Below are 17,973 nucleotides of genomic sequence, written 5' to 3'. Positions count from 1 at the left end.
CTTCCAAAGTGAATCACCTCACACTTCTCTACATTAAACTCCATTTGCCACCTCTCAGCCCAGCACTGCAGCTTATCTATATCCCTCTGTAACCTGCTACTTCCTTCCACACTATCGACAACACCACCGACTTTAGTATCGTCTGCAAATTTACTCACCCACCCTTCTGCGCCTTCCTCTAGGTCATTGATAAAAATGACAAACAGCAACGGCCCCAGAACAGATCCTTGTGGTACTCCACTTGTGACTGTACTCCATTCTGAACATTTCTCATCAACCACCACCCTCTGTCTTCTTTCAGCTAGCCAATTTCTGATCCACATCTCTAAATCACCCTCAATCCCCAGCCTCCGTATTTTCTGCAATAGCCTACCGTGGGGAACCTTATCAAACGCTTTGCTGAAATCCATATACACCACATCAACTGCTCTATCCTCGTCTACCTGTTCAGTCACCTTCTCAAAGAACTCGATAAGGTTTGTGAGGCATGACCTACCCTTCACAAAGCCATGCTGACTATCCCTGATCATATTATTCCTATCTAGATGATTATAAATCTTGTCTCTTATAATCCCCTCCAAGACTTTACCCACTACAGACGTGAGGCTCACCGGTCTATAGTTGCCAGGGTTGTCTCTGCTCCCCTTTTTGAACAAAGGGACCACATTTGCTATCCTCCAGTCCTCTGGCACTATTCCTGGAGCCAATGATGACATAAAAATCAAAGCCAATGGTCCAGCAATCTCTTCCCTGGCCTCCCAGAGAATCCTAGGATAAATCCCATCAGGTCCCGGGGACTTATCTATTTTCAGCCTGTCCAGAATTGCCAACACCTCTTCCCTACGTACCTCAATGCCATCTAATCTATTTACCTGGAGCTCAGCATTCTCCTCCACAACATTATCTTTTTCCTGAGTGAATACTGACGAAAAATATTCATTTAGTATCTCGCCTATCTCTTCAGACTCTACACACAACTTCCCATCCCTGTCCTTGACTGGTCCTACTCTTTCCCTAGTCATTCGCTTATTCCTGACATACCTATAGAAAGCTTTGGGTTTTCCTTGATCCTTCCTGCCAAATACTTCTCATGTCCCCTCCTTGCTCGTCTTAGCTCTCTCTTTAGATCCTTCCTCGCTACCTTGTAACTATCCATCGCCCCAACTGAAACTTCACACCTCATTTTCACATAGGCCTCCTTCTTCCTCTTAAAACGAGATTCCACTTCTTTGGTAAACCACGGTTCCCTCGCTCGGCACCTTCCTCCCTGCCTGACCGGTACATACTTATCAAGAACACGCAGTAGCTGATCCTTGAACAAGCTCCACTTATCCAGTGTGTCCAACACTTGCAGCCTACTTCTCCACCTTATCCCCCCAAGTCACGTCTAATGGCATCATAATTTCCCTTCCCCCCGCTATAACTCTTGCCCTGCGGTGTATACTTATCCCTTTCCATCCTTAACGTAAACGTCACCGAATTGTGGTCACTGTCCCCAAAGTGCTCACCTACCTCCAAATCCAACACCTGGCCTGGTTCATTACCCATTACATGGTGGGGGGGTGTTAGTGGTGCGGAAGAGGCAAGTGGTGGGGGAGGGGCAAGTGGTGGGGGAGGGGCAAGTTGTGGGGTGGGCAAGTGGTGGGGGGCATGTGGTGGGGGGACATGGTGGGGGGCTAGTGGTGGGGAGGCAAGTAGTGGGGACGCAAGTGGTGAGGGGGCATATGGTGGGGGGGACATGGTGGGGGGGCAAATGGTGGGGGGCAAGTGGTGGGGGGGCAAGTGGTGGGGGGGCAAGTGGTGGGGGTTGCAAGTGGTGGGGGGCAAGTGGTGGGGGGGGCAAGTGATGGTGGGGGGGCAAGTGGTGGGGGGCAGAGGCAAGTGGTGTGGGGGCAGAGGCAAGTGGTGTGGGGGCGTGGTGGGGGGGCAAGTAGTGGGGGGGCAAGTGGTGGGGGGGCAAGTGGTGGGGGGGCAAGTGGTGGGGGGGTGCAAGTGATGGGGGGCAAGTGGTGGGGGGGCAAGTGGTGGGGGGCACATGGTGGGGGTACACATGGTGGGGGAACAAGTGGTGGGGGGGCAAGTGGTGGGGGGGGCAAGTGGTGGGGGGGGGGTGCAAGTGGTGGGGGGCAAGTGGTGGGGGGTGCAAGTAGTGGGGTGCAAGTGGTGGGGGGGCAAGTGGTGGGGGGGCAAGTGGTGGGGGGCAAGTGGTGGGAGGGCAAGTGGTGGTGGGGGGCAATTGGTGGTGGGGGGCAAGTGGTGGGGGGGCAAGTGGTTGTGGGGGGGAATGTGGTGGGGGGCTTGGGCAAGTGCTGTGGGAGCAGGTGGTGTAGGGGCATGGTGGGGGGCAAGTAGTGGGGGGCAAGTGGTGGGGGGCAAGTGGTGGGGGGGCAAGTGGTGGGGGGGCAAGTGGTGGGGGGCAAGTGGTGGTGGGGGGCATGTGATGGGGGGCAAGTGGTTGTAAGGAGGAAAGTGGTGGGGGGGCAAGTGGTGGTGGGCTTGGGCAAGTGGTGTGGGGGCAGGTGATGTGGGGGCGTGGTGGGGGGGCATGTGGTGTGGGGGCAAGTGGTGGGAGGGCAAGTGGTGGGAGGGCAAGTGGTGGTGGGGGCAAGTGGTGGTGGCGTGGCAAGTGGTGGGGGACAAGTGGTGGGGGGTGGGGCAAGTGATGTGATGGCAAGTGGTGGTGAGGGGGGCAATTGGTGGTGGGGGGCAAGTGGTATGGGGGCAAGTGGTGAGGGTGCAAGTGATGGTGGGGGGGCAAGTAGTGGTGGGGGGGCAAGTACTGGTGGGGGTGCAAGTAGTGGTGGGGGTGCAAGTAGTGGTGGGGGGGCAAGTAGTGGTGGGGGGCAGGTAGTGGTGGGGGGCAAGTTGTGGTGGGGCGCAAGTAGTGGTGGGGGGCAAGTAGTGGTGGGGGGCAAGTAGTGGGGGGCAAATAGTGGGGGGCAAGTACTGGGGGGCAAGTAGTGGTAGGGGGCAAGTAATGGTGGGGGCAAGTAGTGGTGCGGGGGCAAGAGTGGTGGGGGGCAGGTAATGGTGGGGGACAAGTAGTGGTGGGGGGAAGTAATGGTAGGGGGGCAAGTAGTGGTGGGGGGTAAGTAGTGGTAGGGGGCAAGTAGTGGTGGGAGGGGCAAGTAGTGGTGGGAGGGGCAAGTAGTGGTGGGGGGTCAAGTAGTGGTGGGGGTCAAGTAGTGGTGGGGGGCAAGTAGTGGTGGGGGTGCAAGTAGTGGTGGGAGGCAAGTAATGGTGGGGAGCAAGTAGTAATGGGGGGACAAATAGTGGTGGGGGGCAAGTAGTGGGGGGGCAAGTAGTGGTGGGGGGGCAAGTAGTGGTAGGGGGCAAGTAGTGGTAGGGGGCAAGTAGTGGTAGGGGGCAAGTAGTGGGGGGGCAAGTAGTGGTGGGGGGGCAAGTAGTGGTGGGAGGGGCAAGTAATGGTGGGGGGCAAGTAGTGGTGGGGGGAAGTAATGGTGGGGGGCAAGTAGTGGTAGGGGGGCAAGTAGTGGTAGGGGGGCAAGTAGTGGTGGGAGGGGCAAGTAGTGGTGGGAGGGGCAAGTAGTGGTGGGGGGCAAGTAGTGGTGGGAGGGTCAAGTAGTGGTGGGGGGGCAAGTAGTGGTGGGGGTGCAAGTAGTGGTGGGGGGCAAGTAGTGGTGGGAAGGCGAGTGGTGGGGGCGCAAGTGGTGGGGGTGGCAAGTGGTGGGGGGGCAAGTGGTGGGGGAAAAGTGGTGGGGGGAAAGTGGTGGGGGGAAAGTGGTGGGGGGGAAAGTGGTGGGGGGCAAGTGGTGGGGGGGAAAGTGGTGGGGGGCAAGTGGTGGGGGGCAAGTGGTGGGGGGCAAGTGGTGGGGGGGGCAAGTGGTGGGGGGCAAGTGATGGGGGGGCAAGTGGTGGGAGGGGGTTGGTGGTGGCAAGTGATGGGGAGGGGCAAGTGGTGAGGGGCAAGTGGTGGGGGGGGCAAGTGGCGGGGGGGCAAGTGGTGGGGGGCAAGTGGTGGGGGGCAAGTGGTGGGCGGTGCAAGTGGTGGGGGGGCAAGTGGTGGTGGGGGGGCAAGTGGTGGGGGGCAGAGGCAAGTGGTGTGGGGGCAGGTTGTGTGGGGGCGTGGTGGGGGGGCAAGTAGTGGTGGGGCAAGTGGTGGGGGGGCAAGTGGTGGGGGGGCAAGTGCTGGGGGGGTGCAAGTGATGGGGGGCAAGTGGTGGGGGGGCAAGTGGTGGGGGGGCACATGGTGGGGGGCACATGGTGGGGGAACAAGTGGTGGGGGGGCAAGTGGTGGGGGGGTGCAAGTGGTGGGGGGACAAGTTGTGGGGGGTGCAAGTGGTGGGGGGGCAAGTGGTGGGGGGGCAATTGGTGGTGGGGGGGCAAGTGGTGGTGGGGGGGCAAGTGGTGGGGGGGCAAGTGGTGGGGGTGCAAGTGGTGGGGGTGCAAGTGGTGGGGGGCAAGTGGTGGGGGGCAAGTGGTGGGGGTGCAAGTGGTGGTGGGGGGCAAGTGGTTGTGGGGAGGAAAGTGGTGGGGGGGCAAGTGGTGGGGGGCTTGGGCAAGTGGTGTGGGGGCAGGTGATGTGGGGGCGTGGTGGGGGGGCATGTGGTGTGGGGGCAAGTGGTGGGAGGGCAAGTGGTGGGAGGGCAAGTGGTGGGAGGGCAAGTGGTGGTGGGGGGCAAGTGGTGGTGGCGTGGCAAGTGGTGGGGGAGAAGTGGTGGGGGGTGGGGCAAGTGATGTGATGGCAAGTGGTGGTGAGGGGGGCAATTGGTGGTGGGGGGCAAGTGGTATGGGGGCAAGTGGTGAGGGTGCAAGTGATGGTGTGGGGGGCAAGTGGTGGTGGGGGAGCAAGTGGTGGTGGGAGGGCAAGTGGTGTTGGTGCATATGGTGGGGGGGTAAGTGTTGGGGGGCAAGTGGTGTGGGGGCAAGTGGTGGGAGGGCAAGTGGTGGGGGCTTGGGCAAGTGGTGTGGGGGCAGGTGGTGTGGGGGCATGGTGGGGGGCAAGTGGTGGGAGGGCAAGTGGTGGTGAGGGGGGAAAGTGGTGGTGGCGTGGCAAGTTGTGGGGGGACAAGTGGTGGGGGGTGGGGCAAGTGATGTGATGGAAAGTGGTATGGGGGCAAGTGGTGAGGGTGCAAGTGATGGTGGGGGGGCAAGTGGTGGTGGGGAGCAAGTGGTGGTGGCGTGGCAAGTGGTGGTGGGTGGCGTGGTGGTGGGGGGGCAAGTGGTTGGGGGGGGGACAAGTGGTTGGGGGGGGGGACAAGTGGTTGGGGGGGGGGGACAAGTGGTGGGGGAGGGGGAGGTGTTGACTTTTTTGGGCACCCTATGACCAGTGGAGGTTTTGTCATCCCTCTTTTCTCCAGGTTTATCACCATCCTTGATTGTTCTCCTGAATATGGGCCCCCACTCCAATTGGTGGAGTCTGTCTGACAAGCCCCAGCGAAGCTGCCCTGAGTTACCTTTATACCTGGCCTCCTCTGAGGGTCCTCCTGGGGGACTGCTGCAGTGGTCACTGGTTGGCTGGCATATGTTGGAGGCAGGATATCTTCCAAATGAAGGCAGAAGCCACGACCTAAGGCAGTTAACATCCTGATGACTAATAAATCTGGTTGTGGCTTCCTGCAAAGGTGGGCTCAAACCTGACTTTTCAACCGGGGGGGGGGGGGGGGGGGCACCACTTTTGGGAGAAATGTTGGCGTTTCTGCACTTGCAACACAATTATGGAGTAAAAGGAGCTCAGAGGACAATTCCAGACAAGCTTTCCATAATATTACTTATTTACACAGTATATAATTCAAAATTAGTATTATAAGATGTATACCTGGGAAATAAAATGAATATCCACCATAACTTTCTATAAAGTTGGCATGCAACATTTGAGTAATACATGCCCAGGTTTACCCTGCATCAAAATCATGCTGCAGTAGCCAACTGTCACACTATAATTCAGGATGCAAACTGTGAGCAATTCCTATCAAAAGGATAGTTGTGTAAAAGATAAAATCACATGGATGACTTAGAAATATAAAAAATACAATCACTGACTTTATTTCTATCTGACATCATAGGAACCCCTCTAGAGCAGTGTTTTTCAAACTTTTTTCATCGGGACACACTTTTGCCTACCAGTTGACCTTCGCAACCCATGCTAGTCGATCTTCGCAACCCAAACCGACCGATCTTCGCTACACACGCCACTTTTGCTTACCTTTAATGCTAAAGTCCTCACGATCTCACTCCAATTTGGTTCAAAGGAGGAGAGGGCAATGCACAAATCAGGTGCAGACTTCAGCCAGTTCCTTTGTGCCGTATTCACTTTTATGAAAACGGAAATTCCAACCTCGCACATGTAGGTCGTCATGAAGGGCAATAGCAATAAAATGTGTGTTTACTCAGCACTGGATACTCCTGAATGCTGACAGCCTCATGGACTTTTGCGATGTTTTTAATGTGATCGTACAAGTCAGCTACAGCATCATAGTTTTTTAATTTTGAGTCAGCTCTAAGATAATAACTGACTGGCATCTAAACCTCAAAAGCAGTTTTTCACCCACCACTTCTCTTTCAAAATCTGAAACTTTTCCTCTCATTTGTCAGTGATTCCCTGCACATTGTAACACTGAATAACATGCCTAGTACTGCATTGTCATGCCCTGGACTCTCCTGTGCATATCTCTCCAGAAGATTCTTTGTGAGATCCTGTCCAATAGATAAACTGCCTATTTCAGTCTCTGACCGTCTCTTACTTTTGAGAAAACCATTCATCTACAAAGTTCACTTGCCTTGCTTGCCAGTAGCTAGAAAATGGAAGCACCACCACTCGATGATTTGACGCCAAAAGCACGTTCCAGGAAGGTGCTTGATGTCAAGTGTGCCTGCAGGGTGCATGATCTGCTCTCTGCTGCTGCTTCTGGCTGGAAGACTCCACACAGCCTCATTTATTTTCATTTAAAAGGCAGCAGCGGCTGCCATTCTCAATGTAAAAGTTGGTTGCGGCAGTTGAGTGCTTAGCACCCGATCAGGACCACTGCGGAATGGCACAACCGATCCCTCCATAACCCTCCCGACACCCCCACACGATCCAGCCACGGGGCGTGCCCTGCACTTTGAAAAACCCTGCTCTAGAGTATCTGCCTTCCTTCGTCATTTTATGTTTCCCCAACACGCCCCTTGTACATTGTAGGCAGTAGTTATTTTAGACAGATCACCTTTTTGGAAGTTTGTCTGTTCCTGTTACTATGATTGGTGTTTAGCTTCCATTCTCTCCAGTTCTAACATGGTCTGCAAGACATTGTAACAATGAATAACAATTACCAATATATTTTCACATTGATAAATTACTATCTGAATAAATACAATCTTAATTTGAATCATGAATCCTTTCTACTGTTATGTTCTAATTTGGTACATTAGCACTAATTTGGTACATTATGAAAACGAAGGATACCAATTCTTTTAATAAATCCAATGAGTCACCTGAAACCATTTTGAAGCTTCCAGAAACGGGCATGAATTCTTCAGATGATGGGGTCTTGTTTCCCCAACAGCTCCAACTGTCCCACAACCAATTTATGTTCCAATGAGCTTTGATTGGCTGCAGGTGTGGCTTTCACCCCTTTCTCATGAGGAAGTCCTATTTTTGACATCTGCCAGCTAATCTGATTAGTATCACCACGTACCAGAGGCCCAGGCAAGTTCAAGGGGTCCCAGGGAAGGCCTGGTGTGGGGGCGTGAGGGGTCTCAGTGGAGAGTCTATCAGGGAGGGAGGATCAGAGGTCACCGGACTTTAAGGGTGGTTGGCTGTCAGGGGGAAGGGGCAGGCAACTTTAGAAGGGGACTTCTGATAGAGATGTAAGTTAGTTGTAATTGGGCTTCCCCCACAGAAGTGCAATTTTCCTGCAAGCATTAAAATTAAGGCTTGGTGGAAAACAGCCCTTAAGTGGCTCCAAGGTCTTGCCTACCCGAGCATAAAATTCTGGCCATGATAATTTCACTCCCACACCCTGGTGAGAATTTTGTCAGTGTAGTAGGGGCCCCCAACGATCAGATCTAACAACCAAGGGCAATCCTGCCTTAGCCATTTGTTGGAACCCTGGTTGCATTTCTTGCCATCAGGGCTCTCATTGTTTTGAAGGATAGGTGCTCACCCTCATGAACTGCCAGTCATTACTCAGAGGGCTGGCAGCTCAGCAGTGTCACCAGGAGTCAGAGGGTCGCTGCTAGGACTGCCCATGGAAGAGAGCACCCTCAAACCATTAAATAACATCCAAGGTTGCGGAGGCAGGGGGTCAGGCAGTTGGTGAGGTGTGATATGTATGACCTTTGCCACCCAGGAGGGTATCTTAGGGTGGCAGCAAGTCCTTAATTGACTACTAAAGTGGCTTAATTATCCTATGGACAGGAAAGCCTACTGCTGGTAAAATGCCATGGTAGCATGTACTGCACTTTCTGCCTTCCTTCGTCATTTTATGTTTCCCCCAACACGCCCCTCAATCCATATCTAGAGGGCTGGTAAAATCCAACTCCCTGTATCAGACCACAAATATCATTTCTGGTTTTTGTTAGGGATGTATAGTCATGTTTTAGCTGGACTCATTCATTTTAATAGACTGCCTTATTTTTAGTGATAGATAAAACAAACCGGAAAAGTCAACTTTTTAGCAGCTATTTGGAAACAAAGAGCAATGTACTTAAGGTCTGTGCCTGTAAATGCCCGTAGAACAGATTTTCTTCACAAGAACAGGGGCACGATCTAACAGCCGTGTTATGCTCGGTGTGGATCTGTGCGAGCCAGTTAGATCGCAGGAGAGGCTAAAATCGGGATCCGCGTCAAGTGCTGATCAGTTTCCAATGTAACAGCCCACTTGCGTTGGTGGGTTCTGGAACCCGGCTGGATGAGGCAAGGTACCAATTAACACCAATTGAGGGATATCTCCATCTCATTAATGAGGTTCATAGAATTTACAGTGCAGAAGGAGGCCATTCGGCCCATCGAGTCTGCACCGGCACTTGGAAAGAGCACCCTACCCAAGGTCCACACTTCCACCCTATCCCCATAACCCAGTAACCCCGCCCAACACTAAGGGCAATTTTGGACACTAAGGGTAATTTAGCTTGGCCAATCCACCTAACCTGCACATCTTTGGACTGTGGGAGGAAACCCACGCACACACGGGGAGAACGTGCAGACTCCGCACAGACAGCGACCCAAGCCGGGAATCGAACCTGGGACCCTGGAGCTGTGAAGCAATTGTGCTAACCATAATGCTACCGTGCTGCCCATAGATGGACGATCTATCTAACGGCTTCCCGGTTCTAACTGCCTTCCCAGCGAGCGGTCACGCAGGTGCCTTTTATCACATCTATTTAAAAACTGGAACCTAGCCCAATGGCTGCTGTGGGGATCGGAGGAGGTGAGTATAACTTTTTTGAAATCTGGCATACAGCGCAGGGGCACTGGTGCTACTGTCCCAGTGCCCGGGAGAGGTTAGGGAGCCCCCGTGGTGGGGGGCATTGGGCATGGTCGGGATCTGGGCACTATTGGTGGGGTTTCGCCCCTGGGCCGGGGGTAGTGAAGGGCTCAGCACCTGTTGGTCCTAGAGGCCACCCCCCAGATTGTGTGTACCCTAACAGGGTGAACTACAGCTGCTGCCATGTCCCACCGAATACCTCCAGGCAGAACCTCAAACTCAAACAGTCCTGGACACTCTTCCTGGATCATGGAGGCGTCAGCACCACAGAAGCGGCAGCCAACAATCAAACACTCTAGAGCCTGGGCTTCAGCACTTGGAGTATTCCTGCGACCAGAGGGTGAGTGTGTGGACCAGGGGAGGGTACCTGAGCTCAGTTGCCTAATGTTCCCGGCAGCGGTCTGGGGTCTGGTCTAGGGACTCCTGATGTGGTCGGGAGTGAGTGTGCAGGGTGGGCTCTCCCAGCACAACAAGCTCATTGGATGGCACTATGAGAGAAGGCAGGGCACTTAAGGTGGGGGAGGCTTGGGGGCTTTCAGGGTCCCGGGGTGGAAACCATAACTGAATGTCGATCTCTCACCTTCTCCAATTACTTACAGATATAACAAGATGGATGGAGCTGGGGACCGCACAGCGGCAGCCTTCGCGGTACAGGCGTGGTTGATCGTTCGAAGAGATGTCGAAAAGCAGGATTCTCCGCCTCAACAAGGGAACGGTGTGGCACCTGTGCCATGTCCTTGGAGGCTTGGCACCCCGTGGAGGAGGAGGATACCAACTCCCAGTGACCGTGAAGGTCACCAAAGCCCTGAACATTTATGTCACAGGTTCATTCCAGGACTTGACTGGGACTTGCGTGGCATTTCACAACCTACAGCCCACAAAGGCACCCGTGAGGTCACAGATGCCCTGTATGCCTGCTGAATGTATAAACTTTGAGCTTGACCAAGCCCATCAAGATGCCCGGGCAGCAGAATTCTCTGCCATCGCCGGGATGTCCCAGGCCCAGGGAGTAATTGATGGTGCACATGTCATCTTGCACACACATGGGCATCAAGAGGAATGAATGTTCAACTCATGTGCGGCCCCCATCTCCGGATCATGCATATGTGCACGCTTTCCAGGGAGCATCCACGACAGCTACACCCTGAACACTGAGGATCGGCGGTGCCTTTGAGATGACGGGTGTGGTGGTATGTATTAGGGGGTAGTACGGTACCTGTGAAGCCGAGAGGCTATTGGCTGACAGGTCCCGGGTCCTGGTTGGATCTGCCGCCTGCTGGCTCCGCCCAGAAGGCGGAGTATAAAAGCTCGAGTTCTCCCAGCAGCCGCATTCTGTAACTGAGCTGCTGGGGAACAAGTCTTGCTTAATAAAGCCTCGATTGACTTCATCACTTCTCGACTTGAGTGAGTAATTGTTGCGCTACAATTTATTAAGCAAGTTTAAAAGGCTATGGAGCTCCGGATCGCCCCAGAGTGTCTGCGAATCAGCCCCCATGCAGCAAACTCGGCGGCTGTGTTTAAACACTGGCTAGCATGCTTTGAAGGTTACCTTCGAACGGCCCCCGGCCGGACCACGGAAGATCAGAAAATGCAGGTCCTGCATTCCAGGGTGAGCCCGGAGATCTACACGCTCATCAAAGACGCGGAGGATTTCCCGACAGCGCTCGCCATGCTGAAAGGAGTCTACATTTGGCCCATAAACCAGGTCTACGCACGCCACCAACGCGCGACGAGACGGCAAATCCCCGGAGAATCGCTTGACGATGTTGATTTTGGGAAGGAACTGCAACTGCCCGTCGGTGAGCGCAAACGAGCACACGGAGCTCCTAATCAGGGATGCTTTTGTGGCAGGTATGACTTCTTCTCAAATTCGCCGAAGACTGTTAGAGAGAGACTCGTTAGGACTCACAGAGGCACGGGCCCTTGAGGCCTCACAAAATGCCCGCGCCTATGGCCCCGACCGCGCGGCAGCCCCTTGGGCTCCGTGGACCCCCACCCCGACACCGCCCACCACCCCGCAAGCCTGCGCAGCTAGAGCACCAGACCATCCCGGTGGGCCCCGCTGCTATTTTTACGGGCAGGAGAAACACCCCCGGCAGCGCTGCCCGGCCCGCTCAGCTATTTGTAAAAGCTGCGGCAAAAAGGGGCATTACGCAGCGGTGTGCCAGTCCTGGGGGGTCGCCGCAATCTCCGGGGGAGAACGGGGACAGCAGACTCAACCCTCCCAGCGCTCCATGTGCGGCACGCGGGCGCCGCCATTTTGGGTCCCGGACACCACGCGGGGAGGATGGGCGCCGCCATCTTGTGACCCCCCCCGGCCACATGCGATCCATGGGGGCGGCCATTTTGTCCACCCCCGACCGCGTGCGATCCATGGACGCCGACATCTTGGCTGATAGCCAAGGACCCCAGCCTAGGCGGCTCCACGGAGTCGGAAGAAAGCGCCACGGTGCAGCAACCAAGACTGGTTTCGGTGACCCTGGACCAATCGCGGCCCCGGACTCTCCAAACGGTAAGGACAACGGTGCTGGTCAACGGGTATGAGACACCATGCTTAATCGACTCTGGGAGCACGGAAAGTTTTATCCACCCGGATACGGTAAGACGCTGTTTTCTTTCTATTCGTCTGAGCACCCAAAAGATTTTCCTGGCAGCGGGATCCCATTCCGTAGAGATCAAAGGGTTCTGCATCGCGAACCTAACGGCGCAAGGGAGGGTGTTTAAGAATTATAGGCTTTATGTTCTTCCCCAACTCTGCGCTCCCACTCTCTTGGGGTTAGATGTCCAGTGTAACCTCCAGAGCTTAACGTTCCAATTCGGCGGCCCAATACCCCCACTCACTATCTGCAGCCTCGCGACCCTCAAGGTTGAACCGCCTTCCTTGTTTGCGAACCTCACCCCGGATTGCAACCCGTCGCCACTAGGAGCAGGCGATACAGCGCCCAGGATCGGATGTTTATCCGGTCTGAGGTCCAGCGGCTGCTGAAGGAAGGCATAATCCAGGCCAGCAATAGTCCCTGGAGAGCCCAGGTGGTAGTTGTGAAGACCGGGGAGAAGCAGAGGATGGTCGTAGACTATAGTCAGACCATCAATAGGTACACGCAGCTCGATGCGTACCCTCTCCCCCGCATATCCGACATTGTCAATCGGATTGCACAGTACAAGGTCTTTTCCACCGTGGACCTCAAGTCCGCGTACCACCAGCTCCCCATCCGCCCGAGTGACCGCAAGTACACGGCCTTCGAGGCAGACGGGCGGCTCTACCACTTTTTAAGGGTCCCATTTGGAGTCACGAACGGAGTCTTGGTCTTCCAACGGGAGATGGACCGAATGGTTGACCAGCACGGGTTGCGGGCCACGTTCCCATACCTCGACAATGTAACCATCTGCGGCCATGACCAGCAGGACCACGACGCCAACCTCCGCAAATTCCTCCAGACCGCTAACGCCCTGAACCTCACCTATAACGAGGAAAAATGCGTTTTTAGCACCAACCGTCTGGCCATCCTGGGATACGTAGTGTGCAATGGAGTGATAGGCCCCGACCCCGAACGCATGCGCCCCCTTATGGAATTTCCCCTCCCCCACTGCTCCAAAGCCCTGAAACGCTGCCTGGGTGCGCTACAACGGGTTGGCGTTTGGGGGATATGGGGTACCCACTGAGGTCCTGGCTGATGATGCCAGTACGGAGGCTGGAGATCGATGCGGAGACCTGCTGTAATGAGGCCCATGTTGCCACATGTGCTTTCATTGAATGGTGCATCGGACTGCTCAAAATTTGGTTTCAATGCCTGGACCACTTTGGTGGTGCACTGCAGCTACCCCCAGAGGGTCACCCGCTTTGTGGTGGTCTGCTGTGCTCTCCACAATCTGACACAGCAGCGCAGCAACGCGTTGGAGGTGGAGGAGGGAAATGCGGCTTCGTCAGAGGAGGAGAATGAGGTGAGGCCGGACCAAGAGGGGCTGGAGTTCGAGCCCTGGGAAGCCCCGCGTGGGGGACCAGCCGGGGGAAGGAGGAGAGGTGGCGGAAAAGGTCCGGCATGCCCGGAGTGCCAGGGAGGTCTTCATCCTCACCCACTTCTCACAGGGCAAGGCCTTGTCCATTATCTCACCCCCTGGATCCCCTTCCCTCCCCAGTCACCCCTTTTCCCCCAATCCTCCCTTCCCCCTCGTCCCCTAACCCCCCTCTTCCTCCCGATCTACCCTTTCCATTAACCACCCACATCCCACACCCTCCCACACATTTCTGTCCCTGCCCCCATGATGACCCTGTTCCACCCTCCCAGGATCTGTGTAACATCACTCCAGGGTGATAGGCCTGAGTTGGCACTGTCAGTGGGGTCATTATACAATCTGCTGTGAGGTGAGCTCTGGTGCTCCTCAATCTATGCCATAGTCTGACTCCTGTCTTTCTGTTGACAGCATGCGCACCTATCACCTGCACAAGGTGTATGTCAGAGACCCTTGATCTAGGACCACTGTGCCCCGGAGGAGGGGGCAGAGAGCAACAGGGTGTGGGGATGCAAGCCAGCCCACCATGTGGAATAATGTGACAAAGGCTTCACATATAACAGGTGTAACACATTTTAATTGAGAACATTCAAAACCCTCATTGTCCCTAGCTGCAGGTGGTGTTCCCCCCCCCCCCAGTGTCCATTCATTGATCATCAATCCTCTTAATTTTCTGCGCTCTGCCGCTATGTCTAAGTGTGTCCCTCGGGAAGCACAATAGCAGTGGTCAGCACTTTTGCTCCACAGTGCCAGGGACCCGGGTGTAGCACCGTCAATATGACGCGAGGCAGGTTGAAGTAATGTCAATTGAAGGCTTTATTAAGCAGAACTTTATCCCCAGCAGCGTGGTTACAGAATGCAACTGCTGAGGGAAATGGAGGGAAAAACTGGGTTCTTATACCGGCATTTCTGGGTGGAGTCCAGTAGGTGGCAGATCCTACCAGGACCTGGCATCCCTCCACCAATAGCCTGTCGACACGTGGTGTACCGTATTACCCCTAATACATACCACCACATTCACCCCTTGTTGAAAAAATACCCGGCGTGATGGTGGTTCGCATGGTGGTAGGGGTTTACAGAGTCGGTACTGTGCCGTAACTTTGAACAAAACACAAAATTAACGCTTCAACTGGGCCAACGATCCAAACAGGGTCGGCATGATGCCATAACTATAACAAGACACAATAACTGGAAACTGGGCCAACGGGCCAAACAGGGTCGGCATGATGCCATAACCATAACAAGACACAATAACTGAAAACGTTGAGAGTTAAAGTGATTCGATGAGCCGGATGGGCGCCCTGATCATCCTTTCCGATCGTCTCGGGCATGGTGGTGATGGCGCTGGCTCGAGTCCCGTCGACTCTGGGAGCGTAGCGCTGTCCCCTGTGTCCTTACTCCTGGGCGGGTCTGGGAGGAGAACCGAACCCCCCCGGGAAGGGGGTGGCTGCGGGATGAACCGGCGGGAGTGAGGAGGTGGTGATTGGCGTTGGGGGTGTGTGGGTAGCTCCAGCGGGCGCCAGATCTCGCAGGGAGACCGTGTCCTGTCGCCCATCGGGGTACTCCACATAGGCGTATTGCGGGTCGGTGTGAAGGAGATGCACCCGTTCCACCAACGGATCTGACTTGTGCGCCCACACATGTTTCCGGAGCAGAATGGGTCCCGGAGCTGCTAGCCAGGTCGGAAGTGGCGTTCCAGAGGAGGACTTCCTAGGAAAGAGGAGGAGGCGCTCGTGAGGCGTTTGATTCGTGGTGGTGCACAGCAGGGACCGGATAGAGTGAAGGGCATCCGGGATGACTTCCTGCCAGCGGGAAATTGGGAGGCTCCTAGACCGGAGGGCCAGCAGGACGGCCTTCCAGACCGTTCCTTTCTCCCTGCCCGTTCCCCCGGGGGTTGTAACTGGTCGTCCTGCTCGAGGCTATGCCCCTGCTGAGCAGGAATTGACGCAGTTCGTCACTCATAAAGGAGGACCCCCTGTCGCTATGGATATAGTCGGGGAAACCGAACAGTGTAAAAATGGTACCGAGGGCTTTAATGACCGTGGACGCGGTCATGTCGGGGCAGGGGATGGCGAAAGGGAAACGGGAGTATTCGTCAACGACGTTCAGGAAGTACGCGTTGCGATCGGTGGAGGGGAGGGGGCCTTTGAAATCCAAACTGAGGCGTTCAAAGGGTCGAGAGGCCTTAACCAGGTGCGCTCTATCTGGCCTGAAAAAGTGCGGTTTGCACTCAGCGCAGATCTGGCTTTCTGGTGACTGTTCGGACGTCCTCGACGGAGTAAGGGAGGTTGCGGGCCTTAAGGAAGTGGTAGAAACGAGTGACCCCCCGGGTGGCAGAGGTCCTCGTGGAGGGCTTGTAGACGGTCCACTTGTACATTGGCACATGTGCCGCGAGATAGGGCATCGGATGGCTCGTTCAGCTTTCCGGGACGATACAAGATCTCATAATTGAAGGTGGAGAGTTCGATCCTCCACCGCAAGATCTTGTCGTTCTTGATCTTGCCCCGCTGTGCATTATCGAACATGAAGGCAACCGACCGTTGGTCAGTGAGGAGAGTGAATCTCCTACCGGCCAGGTAATGCCTCCAGTGTCGCACAGCTTCCACTATTGCTTGTGCCTCCTTTTCCACTGAGGAGTAGCGGATTTCTGAAGCGTGGAGGGTTCGGGAGAAGAAGGCCACGGGTCTGCCTGCTTGGTTGAGGGTGGCCGCCAGAGCTACATCCGATGCGTCGCTCTCGACCTGGAAGGGGAGGGACTCTTCGATGGCGCGCATCGTGGCCTTTGCGATATCCGTTTTGATGCGGCTAAAGGCCTGGCATGCCTCTGTCGTCAGGGGAAAAGTAGTGGACTGGATTAGTGCACGGGCCTTGTCTGCGTACTGGGGGACCCACTGGGCGTAATAAGAAAAGAAGCCCAGGCAACGTTTCAGGGCTTTGGCACAGTGGGGGAGAGGGAACTCCATGAGGGGGCGCATGCGTTCAGGGTCGAGGCCTATCACTCCATTACGCACTACGTAGCCCAGGATGGCTAGACGATCGGTGCGGAACACGCATTTTTCTTTATTGTAAGTGAGGTTCAGGGCGTGAGCGGTCTGGAGGAATTTTTGGAGGTTGGCGTCGTGGTCCTGCTGGTCGTGGCCGCAGATGGTGAAGTTGTCGAGATACGGGAACGTGGCCCGTAAACCGTGCTGTTCAACCATTCGGTCCATCTCTCGTTGGAAGACCGAGACTCCATTCGTGACGCCGAATGGAACCCTTAAAAAGTGGTATAACCGCCCGTCTGCTTCGAAGGCAGTATAGTTGCGGTCACCGGGACAGATGGGGAGCTGGTGGTAGGCGGACTTGAGGTTCACGGTGGAAAAGACCTTGTACTGTGCTATCCGATTGACCATGTCAGATATGCGGGGGAGAGGGTACGCATCTAGCTGAGTGTACCTGTTGATGGTCTGACTATAGTCGATGACCATCCTCTGTTTCTCCCCGGTCTTAACAACTACCACCTGGGCTCTCCAGGGACTGTTGCTAGCCTGGATGATGCCTTCCTTCAGCAGCCTCTGGACTTCGGACCGGATGAATGCTCGGTCCTGGGCGCTGTACCGTCTGCTCCTTGTGGCGACGGGTTTGCAATCCGGTGTGAGGTTCGCAAACAAGGAAGGCGGTTCAACCTTGAGGGTTTCAAGGCCGCAGACAGTCAGTGGGGTATAGGGCCGCCAAATTTAAATGTTAAACTCTGGAGGTTGCATTGGAAGTCCAACCCGAGGAGTGTGGGCGCACAGAGATGGGGGAGGACATACAGCCAGTAATTTCGGAACTCCCTCCCCTGCACCATTAGGTTAGCGATGCAGAACCCCGTGATCTGAACGGAGTGGGATCCCGCCAGGAAAATTTTCTGGGTGCTTGGCTGAATTACGAGGGAACAGCGCCTTACCGTGTCCGGATGAATGAAGCTCCCCGTGCTCCCAGAGTCGATAAGACACGGCGTCTCGTAGCCATTCACTAGGACTGTAGTGGTTGCAGTCTGGAGCGTCCGGGGTCGTGACTGGTCGAGGGTCGTCGAAGCCAGACGTGGTTGTTGTTCCTTCAGCCAAGATGGCGGCATCCATGGATCGAGCGTGGTTGGGGGTGGACAAAATGGCGGCGTCCGTTGGTCACACGTGGATCGCTGGGGGGGCTGGGTCTGTGGTCCCGTTTCTTCCCCGGAGATAGCGGCGAACCCACGGGACTTGCACACCGTCGTGTAGTGGCCTTTCTTCCCGCAGCTTTTGCAGGTAACCGCACGGGCCGGGCATCACTGCCGAGGGTGTTTCGGCTGGCCGCAAAAATAGCAGCGGGGCCCCCCCGGTTGGTCTGGTGTTTTGGCCGCGCAGGTTTGCGGGGGTGGGGGGGGTGTCGGAGAGTCGACCGCAGCGGGGGTCCACGGAGCCCAAGGGGCTGTAGTGCGGTCGGGGGCGTAGGCGCGGGCGTTACGCGAGGCCACATCGAGTGATGCCGCCAAGGCCCGAGCTTCTGTAAGTCCCAGAGATTCTTTCTCCAG

The 17,973-nt window shown here is 55.5% G+C and overlaps 1 protein-coding gene across 1 annotated transcript in view; it reads right to left on the bottom strand.

Annotated features, from left to right (window-relative positions):
• Positions 1 to 17,973, bottom strand: part of LOC140421029 (uncharacterized) — a 278,045-nt gene that overhangs the window by 43,179 nt on the left and 216,893 nt on the right. The window contains exon 14 of the mRNA XM_072505325.1: positions 7,167 to 7,239. Within this exon, the coding sequence (XP_072361426.1) occupies positions 7,195 to 7,239 (45 nt within the window). The 3' untranslated portion in view covers positions 7,167 to 7,194. The remainder of the gene's footprint in view (positions 1 to 7,166; positions 7,240 to 17,973) is intronic.

The sequence above is a fragment of the Scyliorhinus torazame genome, chromosome 5, assembly GCF_047496885.1.
Source record: "Scyliorhinus torazame isolate Kashiwa2021f chromosome 5, sScyTor2.1, whole genome shotgun sequence".
Lineage (NCBI taxonomy): Eukaryota > Metazoa > Chordata > Chondrichthyes > Carcharhiniformes > Scyliorhinidae > Scyliorhinus > Scyliorhinus torazame.
The sequence above is the reverse complement of the archived record's forward strand: the minus strand, read 5'-3'. Positions and strand labels throughout refer to the sequence as shown.